At 45.4% G+C, this 25,358-nt stretch overlaps 1 protein-coding gene across 2 annotated transcripts in view; it reads left to right on the top strand.

The window, feature by feature from the left end:
• TNKS2 (tankyrase 2) overlaps positions 1–25,358 on the top strand; it is a 511,364-nt gene that overhangs the window by 28,472 nt on the left and 457,534 nt on the right. For both annotated transcript variants that reach the window (XM_069239858.1, XM_069239857.1), the window contains exons 2-3: positions 11,922–12,146; positions 12,776–12,871. In XM_069239858.1, coding sequence (XP_069095959.1) covers positions 11,922–12,146; positions 12,776–12,871 — 321 coding nt within the window. The remainder of the gene's footprint in view (positions 1–11,921; positions 12,147–12,775; positions 12,872–25,358) is intronic.

Below are 25,358 nucleotides of genomic sequence, written 5' to 3'. Positions count from 1 at the left end.
CCCTCTAGACAGTGACACAAAGGGAGCTGGGGTGTAGCCTGCATATCCTGATGAGTCTCCTGGGCTAGAGTGGGGAGGGAGGAGCTGAAACCTGCACCTGAAAGAGCTTTGCCTTTCCTCACACAATGCAGTCTCTGGCCCCCTGTAATGTCTTGGGCCAGGCCTGGGCAAGGCACGATCGTGTGAGCAACCAAGACTGTCTACTTCAAAGGCCAGAGCTGGTATAAGTAGTGGACCCAAACCCCCAGAATTTTAGAACACTTCTGGATCAAGCTGAACCTCTGCCAAGGAGAAGAGCTGGATGAGGATTACTGGCCCTTTGCTGTTTGTGCTTTGCTGGTTTGGGGTGGGGAGGGGATCCCCACATTACAATATTGATTCATTGGGGGTCCCTGGGTCCCAGTAATGATAAAATGGGGGTCAACAGAAGTCAAAAGGTTGGGAACCACTGGCCTTCTGCACTGGAAACTGTTTTTTGTGCTGCAACAGAAGAAAAACCACTGCAAGACCGTCAACAACGACGACGTTGACCGCACTGTGACCTGACAACACCACATGGAGCTGTGCCCCACGTCGCCCCAAAACCCTGGTCTCATAGATGCCGTCAGAGAGCCGCTGCTTGCACCGTAACCTGTGGGCCCCGCACTCGGCATGGCCTTACTTACACTGCAGCCTTGGCATCCCCGATTCCATGCTCTATGATGACACCGATGCCACTGCCTGCACCATGGCCCGAGGACACCATTCATGAGGTACACAGAGCACCTCATGCCTGGTCTACCGAGGCCAGCGGCATCGACTCCAGTGTTGTCAACAGATGCCCCTTTATGCACTGTGACCCATAGGCGCTGCACGTAGACCAGGCCACACTGCTGCCTTGGGCTTACCGACGACAGTGCGTCAGTGACGACGATGCCCCTGTCTGCTTCGTGACCTGGAGTTCCCGCATGTCACACGGCCCTGATTCACACCACAGCCCTGGTCTTACCTGCACCACAGGACGCCGTCACTGAGCGGCTGCTTGCACGTTGCATCATCCTGCTTCGCACCATAGCCCCGGTGCCATCCACACTAGTGCTCCAGACTTCGTCATCAGTCCGGAGTTCGATCTGCAACACGTGTGACTTCAAGGGCCTGATGAACCTCGCACCAACCTCAGGAACAGGCGATTGGGACGACGCACTCTGACTCTCATTGCGAGGACCACGACGTCCTACATTTCCAAGGTGGTGTTTGTGGGTCTTCCCGACACCATATCTGTCCCGTGATACCACGGCGACCTGAACTGTTGGATTTGTTGTTCACGCCGCCGTGCTGGCCCCAGATAGAGCTATCGACTTCAAGGAACTGTATATTTAAGTTAATTCTTGCAAAATTCATATCTTTATTACTGTATGTTGGATTTTCCTTGTTTTGGTCTTGTTTTATCTGGATAAATACCAGCTATTTTTCTAAAGCTGGTGTGGTGCCCTTTTGCAGTGTTTTCACTGTATGTTATGTGCAAATGCTTTACACATGGCTTCTGAGATGAGCCTGACTTCTTGTGCCAAGCTACCAGTGGGGTGAGCAGGGGTTATCTGAGCTAGGTATCTCCCTTACCCTGACTAGTGAGGGTCTCTGCTTGGGCAGGGTGTAAACTGACTGCCAACTGGAGACCCCATTTCTAACAATTATGTTTTACAGTGTGATAATCAGGCCTACGTGAATGTATTTCATATATATTGTCTAAATGCTTACAAGTTTGCTTTAACTTATTATTAATTTCAAAGAGTTTCTAAATGTATGATAATGACTTGTCTCATCTTTGTTATTCGAAGAACACAATCTCGTAGAGTGAAAATAATTGAAAGGACATCAGACCACTTTCGATTAGTTGTATTTCACCAAGAGTTCTCAACAACGGTATGGGATTATGTTATAAAAGTTGAGCACAGAAAGTGAAGGCCATAGGGAAGTCTTCACATCAGGCAACATAGGGCAGGCCATAATCTCTTCTCCAGTACTAGTGAAGGCTACTAGAACGGGAAGCGCTTAACCTTTGTGTGCCTAGTTATCAGTACCGCTAGTCTCATGAGAAGAGAATAGCAGGCCTTGCTATTTCCTTGAACAAAGAACTTAATTGCTGAAATAGGTATGAGAGTGTGTACCGTCTTTGAATCTCGTAATAGGTTTTATTTTCTGCTTTGCTAGTATTCTACAATTAGGCAAGTGCTTAGGTTTAGCAAAAAGGTGGTACAAATGCTATGTATTGATAACAATCATGTTGGATTTGTGTAGGAAATGGGCCTTTCTGCATAGTAATCCAGATTTTCTGCTTATGCTGGCCTCTATTTTTCTTTGCTGACTTTAGAACTGCATATAATTTATTGCTGCTAACCAGTATTAAAGTGTCTGTGTTCTTCCTTTAACCCCTTCACTGCCAGGCCTTTTCCCTTCCTGTGCTGAGCCTTTTTTTGGCTATTTGGGGCAGTTTGCTCATAACTTTTTCTCCACATAAGCTATCCATGCCAAATTTGCGTCCCTTCTTTCCAACATCTTAGGGACTCTAGAGGTACCCAGACTTTGTGGGTTCCCCTGAAGGAGACCAAGAAATTAGCCAAAATACAGCAAACATTTCATTTAAAAAAAAAAAAATTGGAAAAAAGGGCTCCAGAAGAAGGCTTGTGGTTTTCCCCCTGAAAATGGCATCAACAAAGGGTTTGCGGTGGTAAACTACCATCTTCCCAGCTTTCAGAAACAGACAGAGTTGAATCAGAAAACCCAATTTGTCAACACAATTTTGAAATTTTACTGGGACATACCCCATTTTACTATTTTTTTTTGTGTGCTTTCAGCCTCCATCCAGTTAGTGACAGAAATGGGTGAGAAACCAATGCTGGACCCCAGAAAGCTAATCATTTCTGAAAAGTAGACAAAATTCTGAATTCAGCAAGGGGTCATTTGTGTAGATCCTACAAGTGTTTCCTACAGAAAATAACAGCTGAAATAAAAGAATATTGAATTTTAGGTGAAAAAAACAGCAATTGTTCTCCCTGTTTTACTCTGTAACTTTTTCCTACAATGTCAGATTTGTTTAAAGCAATATACCGTTACGTCTGCTGGACTCCTCTGGTTGCGGGTGTATATATATATATATATATAGGGCTTGTGGGTTCATCAAGAACCTTAGGTATCCAGAGCAATAAATGAGCTACACGTTGCAATGGGTTTTCATTCTATACCGGGTATACAGTAATTCATTTGTTGAAATATAAAGAGTGAAAAATAGGTATCAAGAAAACCTTTGTATTTCCAGAATGGCCAAAAGATAAGGTGTTCAGAAGCAGTGGTTATTTGCACATCTCTAAATTCCGGGGTGCCCATACTAGCATGTGAATTACAGAGCATTTCTCAAAAAGATGTCTTTTTTTACATACCGTCTTACATTTGGAAGGAAAAAAATGTAGAGAAAGACAAGGGGCGGTAACACTTGTTTTGCTATTGTGTTCTTCCCCAAGTCTCCCGATAAAAATGGTACCTCACTTGCGTGGGTAGGCATAATGCTCGCAACAGGAAACACAAAATGGACACATCATATTTTCACCAAAAAAACAGCTGTTTTTTACAAAGTGCCTAGCTTTGGATTTTGGCCTCTAGCTCAGCCAGCACCTGAGGCAACCTAGCAAACCTGCACAGTTTTGAAAACTAGACACCCAGGGGAATCCAAGATAGGGTGACTTGTGGGGCTCTGACCAGGTTATGTTACCCAGAATCCTTTGCAAACCTCAAAATGTGGCCAAAAGAACACTTTTTCCTGTCATTTCTGTGACAGAAAGTTCTGGAATCTGAGAGGAGCCACAAATTTCCTTCCACCCAGTGTTCCCCCAAATCTCCCGATAAAAATGATACCTCACTTGTGTGGGTGGCCCAGGTGCCTGCAGCCGAAAAATGCCAACAACCTGTAGATTGAAGGGATAGCACATCGAGTTGATAAGCACGTATTTTTATTTTTTGCATCTTTTAGGCTGACTCTGCTTTGGGGACCCACACAAGTGAGGCATCATTTTTGAGGTTTGCAGAGGAGTCTGGGTAAGAAAATGTTGGGGGATCCAGGCAAGCCATACCTCCTTGGGGTGTCCATTTTTAAAACATGTCTGGGTTTGGTAGGTTTCCCTAGATGAAGGCCGCACCTGGGACCAAAAACATAGGTGCCTCCCCCCAAACACAGTTAGTTTTGCGATAGATCATTTTGGTATGTCCACATACTTATGTGATGTTCCAAACACTAAAATTGTAAAAGGAAACACACTTAGGTTATGTTAAAAAGACCCCTCACCCACCAACCAAGTTGGTGGCATGCTTCATCATCGGGGTCCCACCCGGGACACCTAGCGTGTCACAGGTGTGCTGCGACACCTGATTACAGCGGAGCAGGTTTTGTCATTTTTACCACACATACTGGTTGGATTTGGCACGATGATGGTTCAGTGGATCAAATTTTATTAATAAGAGATTTCACAAAAATGAAATGCACTGTTAATAACTGAAAGGCCAAAAAACGGAACCAGTGACCACAGTCCATTCACACACCTTTCATACATGACATGCACAAGACCATTGACGCCGCCAGCCATGGGCCCAGCACATTACAACACTTGCATCGGCACAGCGCAACTCACGGGCCCATCAGTTACATATGCCCACATGCCTGATATAGGAATCACACCAGCTGATGGGAGTGTGTGGACTGGCGTTTGGCTGGCAGTGTGTTGCAGTAGCCAACAGCAAGTCAATATGTACACAGTCAGCCAAGCGCCTCTCCACACACAATGGCATCACTTTTTTTTATTTTTGTAAAAAAAATTTTTAAACCAAGAAACCACTAACTAATATTAGATAAAATTACAAAACTACAAACACAAAAGCTCTAACTAAGTACATGACAGAAATGCCAGCCATGAAACTGAACACATGAAAATATAAAACAGCCAGTTTACACTCATGGTAGTTCCCAGAAATTCTTGAAACAACCCCACACACACACAGCCCAGGCTTTGAAGGACAATCTGGGCAGTCCATTAGTCTCCATCCAGATACCTCTTCAAGCACAGACTCTACATTGTGGGAGGAATGTGCTCAGCAAAGTGGCGATCTTTCAATCTAGCCACATCCTCTACTACTGCTTCTCTCGGAACTCTTGCCTGTTCCACCACAATAAGGCTCCCTATCACTGACTCCTGAAATTTCACAAATGCCATCTTTGACTCTGGAGACCTATCCTTAAACACAATAAAAGCATTAAAAGTTGCCAAGTGGAAGAGGTGATTTGCTAACTTCTTAAACCAAACGTAAGACTTACGAATAGCAATATAAGGTTCCAACCGCTGATCAATTCTATCTACACCTCCCATGTGCTTATTATAATCTAAAATGCACACAGGTTTGCACACTTCAGCAACCTGGCCCCAAACAGTCACAGGGGAAAGTACTCTCATCATGGATGGTACTTAGCATGTAGATATCCCTCCTTGTCTGAAAATGTCAAAGCTAGCAGCTCATCATTCCGCAAGGCACTGCACTGTCCCCTCAAATGTTTTACAGACAAGCTCCCTTGGATAGCCTTTCCGGTTACAACGAATTGTGCCACAAGCAGCAGTGTCCACTCTGAACAATTCCTTGAACAACTGCACTCCAGTGTAGAAGTTATCTAAATACACTTGGTCAACTTTCGTGAACAGTCGTCTACCAAGTTCTGACACAATTGTCTCAGTAACTCCAAAAGTGGGGGGACAACCAGGGGGTCAATACTGAAATCCCTACCAGTGTAGACACGGAAACTGTACACATATCCTGTACTACTTTCAGACAGCTTTCAGACAGCATATACAGTTTAATTCGATATCATGCCCTCTTGCTAGGAATGTACTGCCTAAAAACCTAACGACCCTTGAAGAGTTCCAAAGACTCGTCCACAGCTATTTCTTTGTCTGGAACATGGACCTCTGAAAAACGATCTACAAAATGATCAAGGACAGGCCTAATCTTAAAAAGACGGCCAGAATCAGGGTGATCTTGTGGCAAGGCTAATGCATTGTTAACAAAATGCAGCATCCTAAGAAGAAGCGAATACCGATTACGACTCATGGTTGCAGGAAATATAGCTCTTGCCGTCAAGGGACTAGTAGGCCCATAAGTTGCCAGTGACGGCTTCCTTATCAACCCCATCAAAAGAGTCAAACCCAAAAACTTTTTCATCTCCTCCAAATTTGTGGGAATCCACTGGGTAGCTCTAGAATGTGGCCCAAGTCTAGCAGCGTTGTCCCTCAAATACTGCTCCGCATACAAATTATTCTGCTCAACAATCTGTTCCAAAACACATCATCCACAAATAACTCAAAGAAATTGACAGGCAAAAAGTTATCTGTATTGACGCTACACCCCGGGAGACCAGTAAAGGAAGGCAACTCCTGCTGCTCCTTGTTTCGGGCAACCCAGAGTTCAGGTCTTCTAACGGGAAACCTTTCAGCCCCAGGTTGCTGCACTAATGGCACATCAGTGTCCTCTTCTAAAACAGGCCCTTCACCTGCACTGAGTGTGGCTTCCTCATCAGAAGATTCCTCTCCAACAGAAACTTCACTGCCAGACTCTCTTACTTCCTCTGCCTCAGTTGCAGAGTCCGTCTCATAATCATGATGAGACACAGACTCAAAAAGCATACCAACCACCTGCTGAGCGTTCATCCTGCGGCTACTCATGATCTTTCCTACGAAATGTAACTGGACAAATGCACCACCAACAACCAGCACTGTGTAAGATAAGTAATAAAGTGTAGCTTTATCAGTAAGAGTTCTAAACTAAAAAACTGTACCACTCACTTGCCTGAAAAACCATGACTCACCAGCAACTACTCTGCACAGACACAGCAATCACCAATGATATCCCACTAAAAAGAAAGAAAGAAAAGCAAATTAGAAATAAGACAGCACAAATATCATTGTGCACAAATCTAAGGACAATTTCACACACAATCCTGCATTTAGTACACCACCTACAAACATGTCATTCATCCATGGCAACAATACTCCTTTGGAGTAAATTGGTTTTACTTACCTAAAACATGCAACTATGCAAACCGCAGTTCAACCACCACCAAAACCGCAACGAGCCACAGCAAAGAAAGTAAAAGCTTTGAATCAGAACTAAAAGGAGAATATTTTTTTATCACAAATGCAAATACTTTGCCAGTTGACAAACACTCCACCATCAAGCATTTAGAAATTGGTGCCCAAGTGGATTCTGCCCCCCAAGGAGCCACCCCCAAACAAAACAAACACACATACTCACACTATCCCTAGTGTCTAAGTGGCTTCGATGGGCCTAAAATAAAAAGGCCGATCTGCCCCCAAGGGGGGTAGAAATGGGCAACAGTTCTATGCCGCCTTGGGGACGGCGCCCCTTGCCCAAGGGAGCACCCCCCCCCCCCCCCCACATAAATAAACATATAAACAAAAATCGCTGACGTTCTAGTGGTTTCTGCCCACCATGGGGGCAGATCAGCCTAAAAATAATAAGATGATCTGCCCCCAAGGGAGGCAGAAATGGACACAGCAAACATGCCCCCCAAATGGGAGCGACCCTTGCCCAAGGGGCCACTCCCCGACACAAAAAACATTGAAAATAAACACAAACAAAATCCCTGGCGTCTAGTGGGTATTCCTGCTGCCAGATCGCAATGTGATCGGGCTGCCGGAATGCTCAAAGAGACAACGGGGGGAAAGGAAAACCCTTTCCTTTCCCCCCCGATGCCTCTTTGATTGAAACCTCCCACCCGCCGGAGGAGAAACTCACCTGTTTCTCTGATCGCGCACAGGAAGCAAATGGCTTCTAGTGCGACCAGCACCCTGTAATGATGTCAGTGCACGATCGAGTGCTGTCGTCATTTGTTGCGGTGGGGGCGGGGGCTTCCCCTACCATCCCTGCCTGGGGGGTGGGAGGGAAGCCCGTGGAGGGAGCGCTACCGCGCCCTCTGAGCTCCATGCCGAGGATGTAATGGTTACATCCTTTGCACAGGAGCACTGTGCCATGGACGTAACCGTTACATCCCCGGCACAGAACGGGCTAAAAATTGCTACTTTGGCTCATTCCTGTTTGGTATATGTAACTCGCTTAAGTGTTGCTATCATTGGGTTCTGGCCCAGGTCTTGAATGTTTTGCTTCCTTACCCATGGCGCCTGAACTGGTTTCAGTGTACTATAGCTGGAGCAGGGGACTCCAGGTAATTGTAGCCCTACACAACCCACAGAGAAGAGGTACTGGTGTAGTATCTCTGCTTTCAGGGACACAGTGGTAATGCAAACACAATTAAGTTAAATAGAATAGCACACTTGAGCACTACACTTGCAAAATAAACTATATACATTTAAGTGTTTTATTTCAACAGTCTGATTCAGTTGCTTTGTACATGAGTAGTAACCCCCTCCTAGCCAAATTAAAAAGCCCTGATGCATGTTGCTAGCAGCGACAATAAAATGAAAACTTCTAAAATAATTAGAATGTTCCTACCGACCTATCATCCTAAAATGTATTTCTAAGAGGCACCCTATAACAGCAAGGAGTAGTTAACTTGCCTCTGGAATCTTCTCGGGACCAGTGCACTTGCTTAACTGTTCACAATGAATCCGCTATGGTTAGCAGACTTCATCCCAAAGAGTGTGTTCCCTTGGCAGAACAACACCAACTACTTTGGGGGACACTTTAATAATCCGAGCCATAACCAGTCTGAACCAGCATGATACAAATACTTCAGCTCTGACTGCAAGTTTAATTCACTTGTCTACTTTCTTACCTTGGAATGTGTATAATGTATAGCTTGTAGCACACTTGTGTCGCCTTATGTGATAACAAATGTCATTATTTACACTTTGACAATTCGTTGAAAGATATTGAGATGCTGAATGTGGACCAAAGGCAGACAGGCTAATTTAGCATGTTCAAAATGGAAATTGGCTTCGGGATTTTATGACCGAAGTCCATAATGTATGCTGTGCAAAGTGTACCCAGGGGTCTGGAAGTTAAATGGCTCTAGTGGACTCTGGTGACCTACCTCAGCCATTGTGCCTTCCACTACAGTGGCAATACAACACAGCTTCAAGCCTACCCTGTGTAGCCTGACTGTTGCAGGGAAATATGCATTGCAACCTGTCAAACTACAGCCTTTGTGACCGGTGAAAACCTCCTTGCTCAATATAGTAAGTCACCTTCTTGTAAGCCTAGTAGCTAACAAGGCAGGGTACATAGTAACATCGAATTTCTACATGTCCCACATGTAAATACTGTGTCCCTACAGTGGCAGGAAACTGAGGCATGGTACTAAACCCAATCCTATAATGGCACCTGCCGGTTTGGTGGCTACTGGCTGGATCTGGCAATTACCCTAGTTACTGGGGAGGAGGAAGAGTTGAATGTGATGAATACCTCTGCCACTCTTGTTTGGTGGCTGAGGTTTTGGTAACCACTACAGTACTGACAGGCTGTATCTGTTTCTGTGAGCGTATAGCTTTCGGCTAGGCAGTAGCAGCAATGAGGTTGGGGGAGAGTGAGGACTTTGCAGTTCACACTGACATAAGAAAATTTACCCACAGGTGTCTCTGATAGTGCCCATATTTGGATCAGCTACTAACGAGTTCAGTGGTTCAGTCAAGTTACAGCAGTGCCTATCCTGAACAGTCTCTCCATGCCCACCTTGATGAATGTTTGAGTGGAAATAGTCACCTTCAATTGCACAAAGTGAGTGAGTCCTTCTCTCCACCTAAGAGGTTATGTAGGAACCAGTGAATTAAAAACGTTTGGGCTAAATAATGCTTTTTTGCATGTTTTCAAATAAATTGTCTATAGGTTTTACTGGCAGTCTCTAAGGGGCACACTTGACATATTCCATTGCATGACAATGAATTGCGTCCTCAAACATCCGTTTGACACTAACAAAGTTACACATATTAAATTGCAGTTTTTGGGTGGACAAATACCGTTCCCTTAAAAAAAAAAAGCCTATTTTCTGAGAGTAGCTTTCCTAATCCTGAAAGAAAAGCATTTCATTTTTAGCAAATGATTTTGTGCCTTACTATTAGATGACTTTTTCACCAATATTTCTCATCTACCAAGTCCCCCATTTGCAGGATCTGGCCCCTCTGCCAGTGTGTCACAGTTGCATGTAGGTATACCTGTTGATCATAGCCACCAGATGTTAGATATATCCAGCTTTTGCAAGAGAGGCCCATCAGAAGCCATGGATTGTCACTGTTTGCCATGACTCACATTATGCTTTAAACTGAATAATTTGACATCTCAGACATAATTGGTTGGGATGCGATCTCCATGTGTCATAGATGACTCCCATTACTCGAAGGATAATCACGACAATGCCTAGGACGCACACAGTATACCATGGAGGGCTTCCTAAAAACAATGCTGCCATTATCTCAGAGATGATGCAAGGTGCCAAGTCCGGCGACTGGATACCATGGCCATACCTAGGAGACCCACACCATATTGCAGAAGGCCACAGTATACTGGGACTTCTAATATGTCTAGGACCTGCAGCATAATGCCTGGGGAGGCCACAATATTTCAGGTAGTACCAGTTTATGTAGGGCCACCATTAAAGCAAGGATGGCACAAAATGCATGGGAGGAACTCTTTAAGCCGGGGATGGGCTCCATAATTCTAGTGATGATACAGTCTGCCAGAGAGAGGTGGCTTGGTCCAGGGCCTCCATTATGCCATAACTAACTCCTCCATACATCTCATGTATGCTTCTCTGCACACACCCATCATTATACACATACCCACCCATGGGCCAGCCATATGTAGCTCCTCCCCCTTGGCCAAAAGAGTGAATAACCTTAGACAGTAGTAGGTCTTGTAGGAGGCCCTCATTCTGTGGCACAGCTTAGGGGCTCGTTCGTGGCTCGTTTGTTCTTCTTAGACCTTCTCACTGAGAGAAATATTTTAGTGATGGAATCCTTGAATTACTAATTTCACTGGCCCGCATTCCAATTCATTGCAGTGTGCTCACTGTGCAGCTTGTCTCTTTTTGTGCCTTGTCTGTCTGTACCACGTTGTTTCCCAAAGCTGTGGGGCCATCCCCCCCCCCCCCCCCCCCCTCTTAAGCTGGTAGTTTAGAAAATATGCCCAGGCTTAGGTACAGTGGAAAGAGGTTGTATAGAGACACAACTTTGATAGTGTGTTCTCATGTATGCATGCCTTTTGTTTGCCTCCTTTAGCACAGTAAAGGTGTCAGCCTAGGTGTCTTTGTCTTTGCTTATGTCTATCTGTTGGTGTGTACACACCACCAGTGCAAAACCAAAATGGACAAATCAAGTTTCTGCTGAAATGTTGCCTTTCTGTGTATCTTGTGACCCTGTCGATTATTAACATTCACAAAACTCTCACTTGTTAAAGTCAAAACCTAGGAGTACTCTTTCCTGCTTAGTATTTGTGTCCTTTTGAAGTTGGAATCCCGTTCAGATTTAATTTAATAATGACTAACTTTCTTTAAAAAATAAGCTGCTGCCCATGGGTATGCTTTCTTTACAATCTAATAATTTCCAAAAACAATAAATATGGTCCGGCATCTCACTAATGCTCTAAGATTCTACTTCTTACAAATATCCATGAAAATATCATAAAGCAATATTTTATATTGAGCCCAAAAAGCTACCTAAATCCAGCTTCATCATGGATATCGGTTTGTCATGGTTTCTTTAAAATTACAAGTGTGCTTCAAAAGATGGTAATTCTGTAGGCCAATTTCTAAACCTTTTGGCCTTTCGTCTTTAATACAGTAAATACGTTTTGTCCTGTTAAGTCGTATTTTTACAATTAAATACGTTATTAGTAGTCCTGTAAAATTGATCTTGTTCATTATGTTTATTTTCTGCCAGGGTTTGGACGAAAGGATGTAGTAGAGTGCCTTCTTCAGGCTGGTGGGAATGTCCATGCAAGAGATGATGGTGGCCTTGTTCCTCTGCATAACGCATGCTCTTTTGGTCATGCAGAAGTTGTGACCCTCCTTTTGCGGCATGGTGCCAATCCAAATGCCCGTGATAATTGGAACTATACCCCTCTCCATGAATCTGCTATTAAAGGAAAGATTGACGTCTGCATAGGTACTGCTTGTTATTCTATTTTATCTTTAATTACAAATGTGTTTGTTTATAACAGTTATCCTAGTGAATTAAGCAATCCAGACTGTTTATTTATTGACCAGATCTACTTTATAGCTTTTTCATTTTAATTAAAATGTAATTTTTCAGAGCCACTATAACTTCAGTGGTGTTTTTTTTTTTTTTTTGCACTATTAATAAGAGTTAAATCTGGATTGCCAACAGTGAATAAACTGACTTTGAACGAGCAAAAAGCATGAGTGATGGAACAGATCTTTATCAAACAACAGTAATGTTAATGGCATGTTTTAGCAGTTATGAATTTTTCAACATTATTTTAACTTTTTTAAAATCTTGAATTGAAAACACTCTGCACTGAACTTCCTGAGTCACAGACTTTTTGTTATGTTTTGCAATAGTTAAGTCGATCCGTTTCTGGCATCTGAGTGAAAATGTGCACAGCACAATAATCTGCTTTTTGATTGCAGATGTTCTTCCAAACGCAGACCTGAAATCCTTTCTAGCATACAGATCCCCTTTAATGTCACTACACAAGTACTGCATACTTATTAATTAATCCAAGGTGTTCTCAGTGGCATTGAGATTAACCATATTTCATGGTTTTTTTTCAGTGCTGTTGCAGCATGGAGCAGATCCAATGATCCGCAATACAGATGGCAAGACAGCGTTGGACTTATCAGACCCTTCTACAATACCAGTGTTGACAGGTGAGCATTTCTTTGATGTTTATTTCTACATATTGAATTGGTAAGTGGGACTATCACTCTTCACATTATTCTTCAGTTGTCCCGATTGTAACTAACAATGATGTGGCTGCTACAATTTTCAGTGAAATATAACAAACCATTTGATATTCTTGAGATCCCTTTATTTGTCCCAAAACATATATGCTTTGAGGGGGGCAGTATGTCCTTGGTCTGAGCATGTATTTGTAGTGATTGGATCAACATTGTTTGTATTTAATAGTGAACCATTTGTGTACACATCTGTTGTCTGTGCCTTGTTGTGGGTTTGGAATGCTTAAAAATAAGCCTCTAATGCTGCTAACAGTGTTTGATGTTTTACATGGAATGTTGTTTTACTATTGAATACGATTTAGAGTATAGACCTTCATGCTAGTAGCAGTCTTATGGAAGATGTTGGACCTGGCCTTTTTTGCAGATTTATCCCCAGACATTTTGTCTTCTTCCTCCTACTTTTTCTGGCCTGTTTTCATTGGCTTTAGGACTCTGGACACTTTACCACTGCTGACGAGTGCAAAAGTGCAAGTGCTCTCTGTCTAAATTGTATTGTTGATTGGTTTATCCATGACTGGCATATTTGATTTACCAGTAAGTCCCTAGTAAGATGCACTATGTGTTACCAGGGCCTGTAAATCAAATGGTACTAGTGTGCCTGATGCACTGATTGTGCCACCGACATGAGTCACACTGTAAACATGTCTCGGACCTGCCATTGCAGTGTCTGTGTGCGCAGTTTTAAAACACCATGTCAACCTGCAAGTGCACCCACTTAACAGGCCCAGATTTTTCCTTTTATTACCTGTAAATGACCCCTAATGACACAAGTCTGCCCATGGGCAGGGTGCAGAGTATTTAAAAGGTAGGACATGTACTGGTGGTGTGTTTACCATGTCCTGATAGTGAAATATTGCTAATTACTTTACGTGAGCTACCCATTGGGAGCAGATAGAGGTATGGAGTTTGGGTTCTCTGAAATCACAATTTAAACATGCATCTTTTTGTAAAAATGTTTTTTGGAATGTGAGTTTTAAAATTGTGTTTTTAGAAACTAGGTATTTTCTTGCTTAACCATTGTGTGCCTCTGCCTGTCTGCTGAATACAGGTCTGGGTCAGGATGACAGTTGGGCTGCTTGTGCATTCACTCTAGACAGTCACACAAGGGGAGCTGAGGGGTGTCCTGGCATACCCTGATGGCCCATCACCATGGGTCTTCCTGAGCTAGAGTGGTGGGAGGAGATAACATTTGCCCCTGCATATGGCTGTACCTGTCTTCACACAAAGCAGTCTTCAACCCCTAGAGCAGTGGTTCCCAACCTGTGGTCCGGGGACCCCTGGGGGTCCGCGGCTGCTTAAATAATTAAATAATATTAACAGAGTAACTCCTCATCTTTCAGTAATGACTCAGTAGTGGGGGGTGGGTGTCCCGGATTCCACTAAAGAGTCAGTGGGGGTCCCTGGGTCCCAGTAATGATAAAGTGGGGGTCCACAGAAGTCAAAAGGTTGGGAACCACTGCCATAGAGTGTGTCTGGGACCCAGACAGGAAAGGCAGGAATTTGTGCCCTAGAAATACTTCTCTGTGAAGTTTGCCTACTTCAAAGCCAGAAATAGGTATAAGTACTGGACCTCTGACACTACATAGTTAGAATCCTTCTGGACTGAGGAGATCCTGCCAGGAAGAAGAGCTGGAGGCTGTAGGAGGGACTGACACTCTGCCCTTTGCTTTGCTTGCCTGCTGCTTGTGTCCTGGGAGTGAAAGCACTGGACTTTGCTTTCTACATCCTGCTTCCAAGGGCTTGGACTGAGCTTGCCTCCATTTAAGAAGTCTCAGGGTCATCAAAGACTTCAGATGCCAGCCCCTGGATTCCCTTGCCTAGAGTTCTGGCTTGCCATGTGGTGCTAAATCCAGTTCCTGGGCCCTTGGGAGTGAGTTCTGGTTCAACAAAGAAGAAACTAGTGCATCAACGTCTATATCGACTTAAGGACCGTTGCCGATGTCCGACTCCGCGACACTGCCTGCACCCCAGCCGTGGTCGTAGCTGAGTGCAGCTACCACGACCAATGCTGCAGCACCTCTGAAGTCCCACCGAATGCTGTGTAACGTACGTCAGTGACACATGACTGAGTCAGCCGCAGCACATGTGGCTCTGTGGTGTGATCGCAACACCTTGCGTCTTGACCTGCTGGATTAATTGACCTATGCCTTGTCGTAAGGACCCGATGCCTCGCCACAGACGCTGCATCACCTCCCCTGCAACTGCAAGGAACCGACGCCTAACGTCCCCTGTCTAGAAGTAAGGAAATGACACCTTGCCTCCCCAGAAGCGGTAAGGAGGTGACGCCTTTTCTAGAATACGGTACCTGGGGTCCATACGACTCCGTGCCCAGACCACACTCCCTCGCAAGTGGCATTGGGCTGTTGGGAACGACTCCGTCAAGACGTTGTGATAGCCCCAATTGGAGCTATTGTGTTTCTAACCACTACACTAAGATTTTATCTTTTTTTTTATTTTTTAGTTTTGATCCTGTTTTACTCAGATAAATATTTGCTATTTTTCTAAACTGGTGTGACATACGTTTATGGTGTTTTCACTGTGTTACTGTGTGTGGGTACAAATACTTTACACATTGCCTCTGAGATAAGCCTGTCTGCTCATGCCCAGCTACCAAGGGGGCGACCGGGGGGGGTTATCTTGGTTATATGCCTTCCTTACCCCGACTAGAGTGAACTAGACCCACACTTGAACAGGATGCAAACCACTGCCAACTAAAGACCCCATTTCTGACAAGTACAATGTACTTTGCCTTGTTTGTAGGCTGAAGGGTGCTACATTATTATTCATAATGCAGGTATTTTCTAAATGTTTATTTCATGTAACACAATGTATCCACTTTTGTACAGTTCATGTCATGTAATTGTGCCAGTACAGACCTATAATGCTGAATCTCACCTTGTCGAATCTGTGTGTTTCTTTTTCTCTGTCTGAAACATTTAAAATGTGCACTTTCATTGATGTTTGGCAGACTTTTCTCATATTTCAAACCAAGGAGCTCTGTCAGACTGTTATCTAACTACATAATAAAACTTTTCTTTATTTTCTCAAAGGCAAGATTCACATTGGCATGTTTGGTACTTTATACTTTTCTTCGTGTTTGAACTTTGCAGACTCTACTCAAGTTTTGTCATGCTCGTTTATACTTCGACTTTTGACTCTTTCCCCAGATGCAGACTTTATTTAGTCTTGTGCTGATTTGTACTTGGACATTCATTGACTCCTGAACTGTGGAGGTTTATACTAGTCCTTCCTTTACTAAAACAGATTTTGCTTTTGGCTATTTACATGTTTTGAAGGATGGGCTTGTTAATTTGCTATGCCAACTGCAATAGGTAATAAATATGTCAATGGTGTTTTCTTTGGCGCATGTGTTAAGAATATTGCATTGTAATGTATTGTGTGAATTTTTTAAGCATCGCAAATTTTGATGAAAAGCTATTGTCATGGTCATGATGCCTGGTTTGGTTACTTACGCGCGTTCTCATCCACAACTGTCTGGTCTTTGTAGGCCTAGTCAGATAGAGGTAAGGGCGAACCCCTTCAATTAGCCATTATGCCACTGACCCAGAAACATGCTTAGCCGGTAGTGCTTTCCAGAAGTAGCCCATAGGAGGTAAAAAGCCCAGTGGGCAAAAGAACCTCAAAATCCAATTTGCACAGGTTTCAGAAGGCTCAGATGACTTGATCCAAGAAGACGCCAAGCTCTGAGCTTGAGATAAGTTGGATAGATAGATGCGGGAATCATCCTCTGTGACAATGATACAGGGAAAGGCAAGACTGGGAGCAGAAGAATACTGCAGTGCAGAGGAATAAGCGAAAGGAAAACAGCAAAGGTTCAAGATGAAATTCGGGAGCAAGGAAGCAGACGAACAATCACTTGAAGCGTTGTAATGCAAAGAGTAGAAAGAGTTGGCTCTTTTTTTTATAGCTCACCTAACGGGAAGTAGTATTGTCACCATACTGATTTGGGAAAGACTTTCAGTAACTTGCAAGGCAGTGGCTATCTTTGTTTGGGACAAATAATACCTTCTCCAATGACTTGTGTGGCGTCACATCAGGCTATAGGATAAACTCATAGTTTAAAGGCCTGTTAAATCCTTGATAGTCTAGCTGTGTATGAGAACTAACCCTGGGTAGTGGTGCTTATTCCGTGCTTATTCTTTGTGCACGTGGATAGATACTCTGCCTCTAAGAGTAGGTTGCCGTGCGGTGAGAGCCTGTCTTGGTGTGATTGGAAGCATCTTACTGCCAACCCCTCTATGGTGAGTTTGATTTTTCATCACATATACTGGTAAGCAGACAAAAGATTCTTTGTTTTGGTCAGTAACATTAAATATTGCATTGGAGGTCTTGCTTTGAAATTATTTTGTGATTGGCTGTGTCAGTATTTGTGTTTTGTGAAAGTAAGTTGAGATTACAATGAGTACACTTTTGAAAAAGTCTGCAGTTCCTACTTTTGAAGGAGAAGCTCCCTCCCCGTTTTGTACCCTAGGCCAAAAAAATGCTCTTGGACCATGGATTACGTGCAAGTATGTGGGTTTAAGAATGAACCTAAGTAGGGGGCGTTGCCAAGATGGCATAACTCTGTCTCTGCGCCTGGCCCGATCATGATTCTGCTGCCATCCAGATACCCTGAGCAGCTCTAATCGCTTAGAGGAGCGATTTCTGAGACCATTGATAGCCTCATTGCGACACCTCGAGGCGGGAGTCGCTGCTCAGGTGCACACGGCCTGCGCTTCCCCTGGGGCCTACGAGGCAGCCTCAGCCCGGGAGACGCGAGCCGTTGGCAACGACGTGGAACAGCGGCACGCCCAGTTCGGAACTGCTGCTCGCCGCATATAGGGTCGCGGAGCCCGGGCGGCCCTGTGAGTGCGTCGGGAGACGGACTCTCAATCGCACGGCGGCGATGATAAAGGGTCGTCCGGCCCATTACCTGTGCATGTGCCCCCCAGAGGGGATTGAGGCAGCACCTGGCAATGCGGACAGGTCTGGCAGAGGCGTGGCCCTGGAGCTGCGAGCTGAGGCTGTGGACTGGGGACCGGCTACAGGGGGTGAGGTGCGGGGGGCCCCTCTGTGTTTTAACTTGGCCCCGCCACCCCCTCCCTACCCTCCTCCTTCCCGATTGCTAAATTTGAATGGAACTTTTCCTGCTGATAACCAAAGGCACCACTGAGCAGATGGACAGAGGGATTCACCCCCTTCCCCCCTCATCTCCCCCCCCCCCCCCCACTCTACGGATCGTTCAGCCAACTGGCTGCTGAGCTCTTCCCTCCTACTCGTGAACCTTAAGGCGCCTTACCTGTCTCGGACTTCCTGAAGGGCCAGTGGGATTTTCCTTTTCGTACTACGTTTCGAAGGTAAGCTGCCCATGCATCTACTGGCTTGATGATGGGACTTAATTAATCTGACCAGCTTTGCGCGGACGGCCAGCACCACGTGCACAGAGCAACTCTGGGGCCACTCAGGACTTATCCGTGTCGTCCATACTTGCGGCGCATACACAAAAATCTGACGACATCCTCCGTGCAGTGTCAAATCTACTCTAGAGCCTAAAATCGACGCCTTGTGTATCGACATGGGACACCTGCGCGAAGAACACATCACATCCTCCTTTGCGCTCTGCGAGGCGCGGCCCACGGAGAGACCGCAGGGTTCGGGGCTGGGTGCACGCAGGCAGCCTCTACTGCTAAACAAGCCTCCATGGAAAGGAACCAGGCTTGTGCGGAAGTGGAGCGGCGAGTGGGTTCCCCTGGGTCTTCTGTAGGAAGCGCAAGTCACCTGGATGCGGCGTAGCCTGACCTAGCAATAGAACAAGTGCGAGCAATCTTAGACGAGGGCCATATGCTGACGCCGCAGTCAGCAAAGGATCTGTTGTGAGGGGTGTTGTACCCACTGCAATCAACCTCTCTGCCTCCGAGGTAACACTATGACTTTGTCAGGCTTGTCAACTTGGACATCTTATCGGGCACGGCTGGGCTTGGACGAACTGTTTGTTTTCCTCTCTATTGTTCCCTTTCACTTACCCATTTCGGGTTACCCTGCTCCGATTGTATTGTCCACGCTCCCTCCCCCCTCCCTCTACACCTAGGTGTAATTATATAAGAACTATAAGGTTTCAGTTGGGTACAAGCATCTTAGTGCTATTGGCTGTTCACCGCTTCTTGATTCAGCCAGGGGTAAATTGTTGTGGTTATATTTATATTTTTCCTTTCTTTTAAAGCAGTGGATAGGTTTATGGGTACACGAACGTCCATTCTTGGCGCTGCGTGGGTGGGGGGGTTGGGAGTTCGGGTGGGGCGTGGGTGTGACGGGAGGGTGATTTGATGTTTGGTTGGCCCAGGAGCAGGTGCTTTCCCCACGGGCCCACTTCCCATTACCCATATCCCATTACCCATATCTCTAGCTTCATGATGTAATATACATTTATGACTTGGAATGTTAGAGGGCTGTCGGGTTTTGGTAGAGGCACAACATCTCAGTTTCTGCGCCGCCATATGGTCCATGTGGCCTTTCTTCAAGAGACGCACCTTACGGCCCCAGGCGTTGCCGTGGGTCCATGATTGGCACAACATACTCTAGAAATGCTACAGGGACTTTTATATGGGTGGCCCCTGGGGTGCCACTGTCGATACTACATACCAAGATAGATTCAGAGGGACGCTTAGTTATATTGGAGGGCTCCCTGGATGGTGCACCATTGTCTATAATCTCACTATATGCCCCTAATGATAATCAGGCTACCTTTGGCACTCTTTGTCCGTATCTCTCCTTCTCAATCTGGAGGCACAATGTTATTGGGGGCGCAACTTCAATGGTACTCCTTGTATCGAGTTGGACAGATCCCGACCCTCCCTACAAGAGGTTCAAGCTGGTGCGCTTGCGCACCAACTCCGCTTCTGGTCTGATAATAACCAACTGCATGATGTGTGGCGAGGCCTACACCCTAATGAACGCGTATACTCTTACTACTCTAGGCTACGTGCATTACATACTTGAATCGACCTGGTGTACGCCAACAATGACGCACTGTTGAGAGGTACCTTGGTCGTACACTCTGATCACTCCCCATTGAAGTTGGGGATATGCTGGAATCGTGCCCCGCCAGCTCTACCAACCTGGAAAATGCCTGTGGCGGCACTTCAAGACCCAGCATTCAGAGAGACCTTGAGGGAACATAATGAGTCTTATTTTATAACCAATGCAGATACGGCGATGGATGTATGGGTAGAATGGGACGCCTTCAAGGTGGTGATGAGGGGTCATGCAATAAAAACAAATTATGGTGTGGCGCTCTCACTGCGCCGCAAATTGGATGCGCTTGAGACCGAGCTGCAACATTATGAACAGCTTTTACCTGATGATGCAGATGAAGCAGCACCATTGGCTAACCTTAGGATTCATTATCAGCAGACCTCAGACAAAGTGTCTAGACTACACTACTCCGATTATCTGGCTCGCAAGCATGCAGAGGGGAATAAGGCGGGCACGTTGCTGGCTTGGCTACTCCGTACAGAGCGATCCCAGTCACCTATTATTGCAATACGGTGTGGGAATAACCAGGTGTTGAACTCTCAAGGGGAAATTAATGCAGCATTCTCTGACTACTACTCCACATTATATGCTGCCTCTACATCTGGTGGGGGGAGAATCAGGTGGTGGTGGAGGAGTTTTTGTCCTCTCTTCACCTGCCCGCATTGTCTACAGTGGAGAGGGAGTTGCTGGATGCCCCCCTACACCTTACTGAGCACAAGGGAGCTAAAAAAAGTTTGTCACGAGGTAAGACCCCTGGCATGGACGGGTGGCCGGTTGAATTTTATCCCACTTATCAAGCATTGTTGGCCCCCAGATTATTGGCTATGTACAACGCATCATTTGAGAGGGGAGCCCTTCCTCCTTCCCTGAGGGAGTCGACGTTGGTGGTCCTTCCTGAACCAGGCAAGGATCCTCTACAAATGGGCTCGTACTGCCCTTGTTATTAAACACCGACTATAAGATATTAAGCCGTCTGCTGGCGGATAGACTTACGCACATAATTGTAGGGTTGATTCACGCTGACCAAAACTGATTCATTCTGGGTAGAAGCACTTTCCTTAACCTTCGCAGATTGTTTGACATTATGAACTGGGCGAGCAAGGAGCAAAATGAATCGGCGGTGGCCTCATTAGATATCAAAAAGGCTCTTGACACACTGGGATGGGACTATCTATTGCAGGTTCTCCAACAGCTAGGCTTTTGCCCCAACTTCCTGAAATGGACATCCCTATTATACCACTCCCACAGGGCTCGGGTGAGGATGGGCACTGTGTTCTACAAACCCTTCGTTATCGCCCGGGGGACCAGCTAGGGGTGCCCCCTGTCACCGCTCCTTTTCGCGCTAGCTATGGAGCCCTTGGCGCAAGCTCTGAGACTGAGAGCGCTCGAATGGGGAATTCATGTGGGAGGGCTGTGGCACGTCATATCTCTTTATGCGGACGACGCCCTGATATACCTCCGCAACCCTGCGGCTGCCTTGCCCCAACTGTTAACATTTCTGCAGAAGTTTGGCGAAACCTCTGGACTCCAGGTTAATTGGTCCAAGTCTTGCCTATTTCCCCTTACACCGTTATCCACGACCCAGCGTGAGCAACTACCCCATACTTCGCTGACGTGGGAATTTGATACCATTAAATACCTCAGGGTCAAAATTTTCCATGAAATAAAAGACCTAATAGATGCAAACATAGGTGGCGTTCTGACGGGTGTGAGGTTCTTGTTGCGTTTCTGGACCTGTCTTCCGCTCTCTCCCTTGGTAGATTGGCTATTGCTAAGATGTTGGTCCTTCCAAGATTACTGTATCACTTCTCAGCTCTTCCATTCCTCCTTCCAAACAAATGGTTTGTTGAGATGCGCTCACTCCTCACTGCACTCATATGGGGCAAGGGCAGAGCACGGTGGCCTTAAACAAACTTTATGCTCCTCTATCGGAGGGAGGCCTGGGTGCTCCTAACTTTGAGTTCTACCTTGCAACAGCTCGGCTCCAGTGGGTAATGCGTTGGTTGGCAGGACATAATCTGCATGAATTGGACATTGCGTTTCCACGAGGGGGGTACGACCGGGCTGCTGACGCAACTGTTATCACCTACCCCTGACACTCCAGTTGTGGAGACTAACTTATTGCTGAGAAATGCCAAGAGGTGCGGGTTCAAGTACATCCGCAGATCGGGCCGGGTAGCTCTGTATGCACTGCGGCTCCCACTTTGGGTGTTGCCGGGGGTGGACCCTACCCAACATAGACTGATGATCATTGTATGGGACTGGGTGGGAATAATGGATTGGGGCGATCTCTTCGACGATAGCATGCTGACGCCATTTAACAGCCTGCGGAGTGACTTTAGTTTCCCTCCTGGATCTTTCCTTACTTATGCTGCCTTAACTCTGGTGGCGGCGTCCTACTGGTGTTCTTTACCCCCACGAACCTGCCACATCGGTTTTGCTCCAGACCATTCTGACTCATGGGAACGCAGATAAGGCGGTAACAAATGTATACAACGCGCTCTGCATAGATGATGTCATTCCCCTTACATCTCTTCGAACATATAGGGGGGAGGCACTGTGCAGTGTACTCACTGACAGCAGGCCCTAGCAGCTCCTAAAATTATATCAATGAATGCCCGCTACAAACTCATCCAGTTCAATTATTTACACCACACTGATCTGGCACCTGCTAGGCTGGTGAGGATTTATCCAACGGCACGGAACAAGTGTCCGAGGTGTAACAGTGATTGATTCTGCCGATTTCTTGCATATGGTGTGGTCCTGCCCCCGGGTTATCGAATACTGGACAATCATAACTGAGATATTGAATAAATGGACAGGAGGAAATGTGCTCCTGGACATGGCACACTATTTACTGGGTATAACACGCAGAACCCTCAAAAACAAATCAAACGAAATCCTAGATCTGGAATTGGTACTGGCAAAAAGACGTCTAGTCTTTTCTTGGAAATCCCCCAGGTTAACGCCGGCATGAAGATGGCTAATTGACTTGCATGCGGGGGTGCTGGCGGAGCAGCAGGCGCTTACATCACTGTACGCTACATTTGGCCCCACTGCGGATCCCCCTGATTGGGTGGGGGTTCTTGTGATGATAGAGGGTGAGCTGACCCGATCAGCGTGGCAGGGGGATGGGGGGTCTCTCCTCTCCCGTCCACCCCTCTTTCCCCCCACTTCTTTGCTCTTCCCCTCCCCCCCCTTGTGGGCGTGCCAATGGGCTACTGATGTCCTGCCCGCAACTGCCTCCTCTGCCCCACTCATACATAAATAATAACTACTAATCCGCTACCCTGTCATGGGGGTCTTCCCCAGCACTCCCCTGGTGGGCCCCGGGCGGCGCGCCTACTCAGTCCACTGCAGTTTAATGTAGATTATGATAGATGTTTTAAGGTTTGATGCTCTATTGTGTTTTCCCTCTCCTGGATATCTCTGTAATCTGCTTATAATATAACATTTGTACAGCATCCAACGGGTTTGTAATTGTTATTCGGTAATTGTATCCTACTACTGCAAATACTGCTGCCTCTTGATCCCAGTCCCCTTGGGCTGGCTACTTCTAAGGACTGTAATGGATGTTAATATTCAAAATATGCGAAGGGTTGTCGCTGTGTACTGTATAGATTTGGCATTTGGATTGTTTTCTTATTTACAGTAAAATACAATAAAGAAATATAAAAAATAAAAAAAAGGAATGAACCTAAGTACTGCTAACTATAATCAAATTACAATTTCCAGTTAATGGTGCATTTAAGTGCAAATGAGCGAGAATTTGAGAAGTGTCGTGTGATATGAAGACACAGCCCAGATCTGCACAGTTAGAAGCTTTCAATGAGTGAGACTATATTGCAAATGACAAGACCTAAAAATCTTGAAACTATAAACTGGTAAAGCTTTCAACCATTAGATGGATATGAGATTGAGTTTACGGAAGAAGGCATGGAGCGAGAAGTGATTAAAAACTGTAGGTGCTTTCCCTGCAATTATTGCCGAGTTAGTCCAAATGAAAACAAAAGATGAGAACAGTTTTTTTTTGTTTTTTTGTTTTTTTTTAAAGACAGAAAAAGTGATTCAGAGGAGAGAATGAGACTATGTACAGTTTGGTGATTGAAGTAAGGCCACGTCCATATAATGATGCTCGTATGCAAATTTAGGTAGAAGGCATGAGAGCAGGAGAGGTGAGCGTGAGAAGAGATGAGACAGAATATAGCTTGTCTTCACAAAGTGAGCCAGAAGTGGTGGATATCAATACTTTCAAACTCCATAGGGCTTTGGGAATTATGGCAGAAACAGGGATTTATAATGACAAAATTCCAATTTCTAATATAGATGAGCTGGCATTTTGGATGTAGAAGCAGGAACTGTGCTCATTATGCATTTAAGAAACATGAAGAATTGGCTAAAGAATCAAAAGTAAATTTGAAACAAAAGAGAATTTGTGTGACATATAAGCTGTGGTTGATTGAGACGAATAATGAATCAGAACACCAGAACATTGCGAGATTATAGAATGGGGAAATGTAGCAAGGTATTAAGAAGAGTGGACAGAGCCACCTGATAAACCTGAGGTGTTGGTAAAGTTGAATAAAGAAAAATTTGAGTGTTGGTGACTCTGAATATGAAGTGGTTGTTAAGAGTTTCCTCTGAGATGTGCGCGGAATAGCATATGTGCTTGTACCTTGGTCAAAGAGTGATCTCAGTGTATTTACAACAAATTCCCCCAAAGCTCAGAGAGGAGCCTGGAAAGTGGTAAACATAGGTGTAAAGGTTTGTGACTATTGCAAAAGTACTTTTGTCAGTATTCAATGCTTTATTTTCAGTTGTTGTACCTCGATTTGTGGACTGAATGTAAGACTATAGTGCAGTGGCCAGAAGAAGTCCTACAGAGGGGAACCCTTTACAGTAAAGCTCTTTCAGTTGTAATGAAGATTATAATTGGGTTATCAGGCATCCGCCAATGGCTGTAAGGGCCACGTGGGTATTGCAGGATGGGGCACCCCCATGAAAAGGTCACCAACAAGGGCCAGTGATCGAAAGTGTTGTGTCTGTGTGCGTTTACCCGCCAGTGCCACACTTCCCTAGATCATGTCAGTCTCTGTGTGTGTAAAGCATGGAGTGCTGAATAATGCGAGTATTCCTGCAGGCACAAGTTTAAGGTGCGCCAAACGTCTACTGCCTGTACATTGTGTGCCCATTGTTATACCTGCCTGGTGGTAGTGTAACAATGGGCCCACTTTACGGGTGGTGTTGATCTGTCACTCATAAGGTCTGGGACACAATTAAAATCCCTACACCAGAAAATGAGGGAAAGCTCTGACACCGTGTAGTCTGGTAAAATTGTGATGGTGTTATTGTTTCAAGTCATGTG

This window comes from Pleurodeles waltl, chromosome 6 (assembly GCF_031143425.1).
Source record: "Pleurodeles waltl isolate 20211129_DDA chromosome 6, aPleWal1.hap1.20221129, whole genome shotgun sequence".
In the NCBI taxonomy this organism is placed as follows: Eukaryota; Metazoa; Chordata; class Amphibia; order Caudata; family Salamandridae; genus Pleurodeles; species Pleurodeles waltl.
Note: the sequence above shows the minus strand (reverse complement) of the source record. Positions and strands in the feature narration are given on the sequence as shown.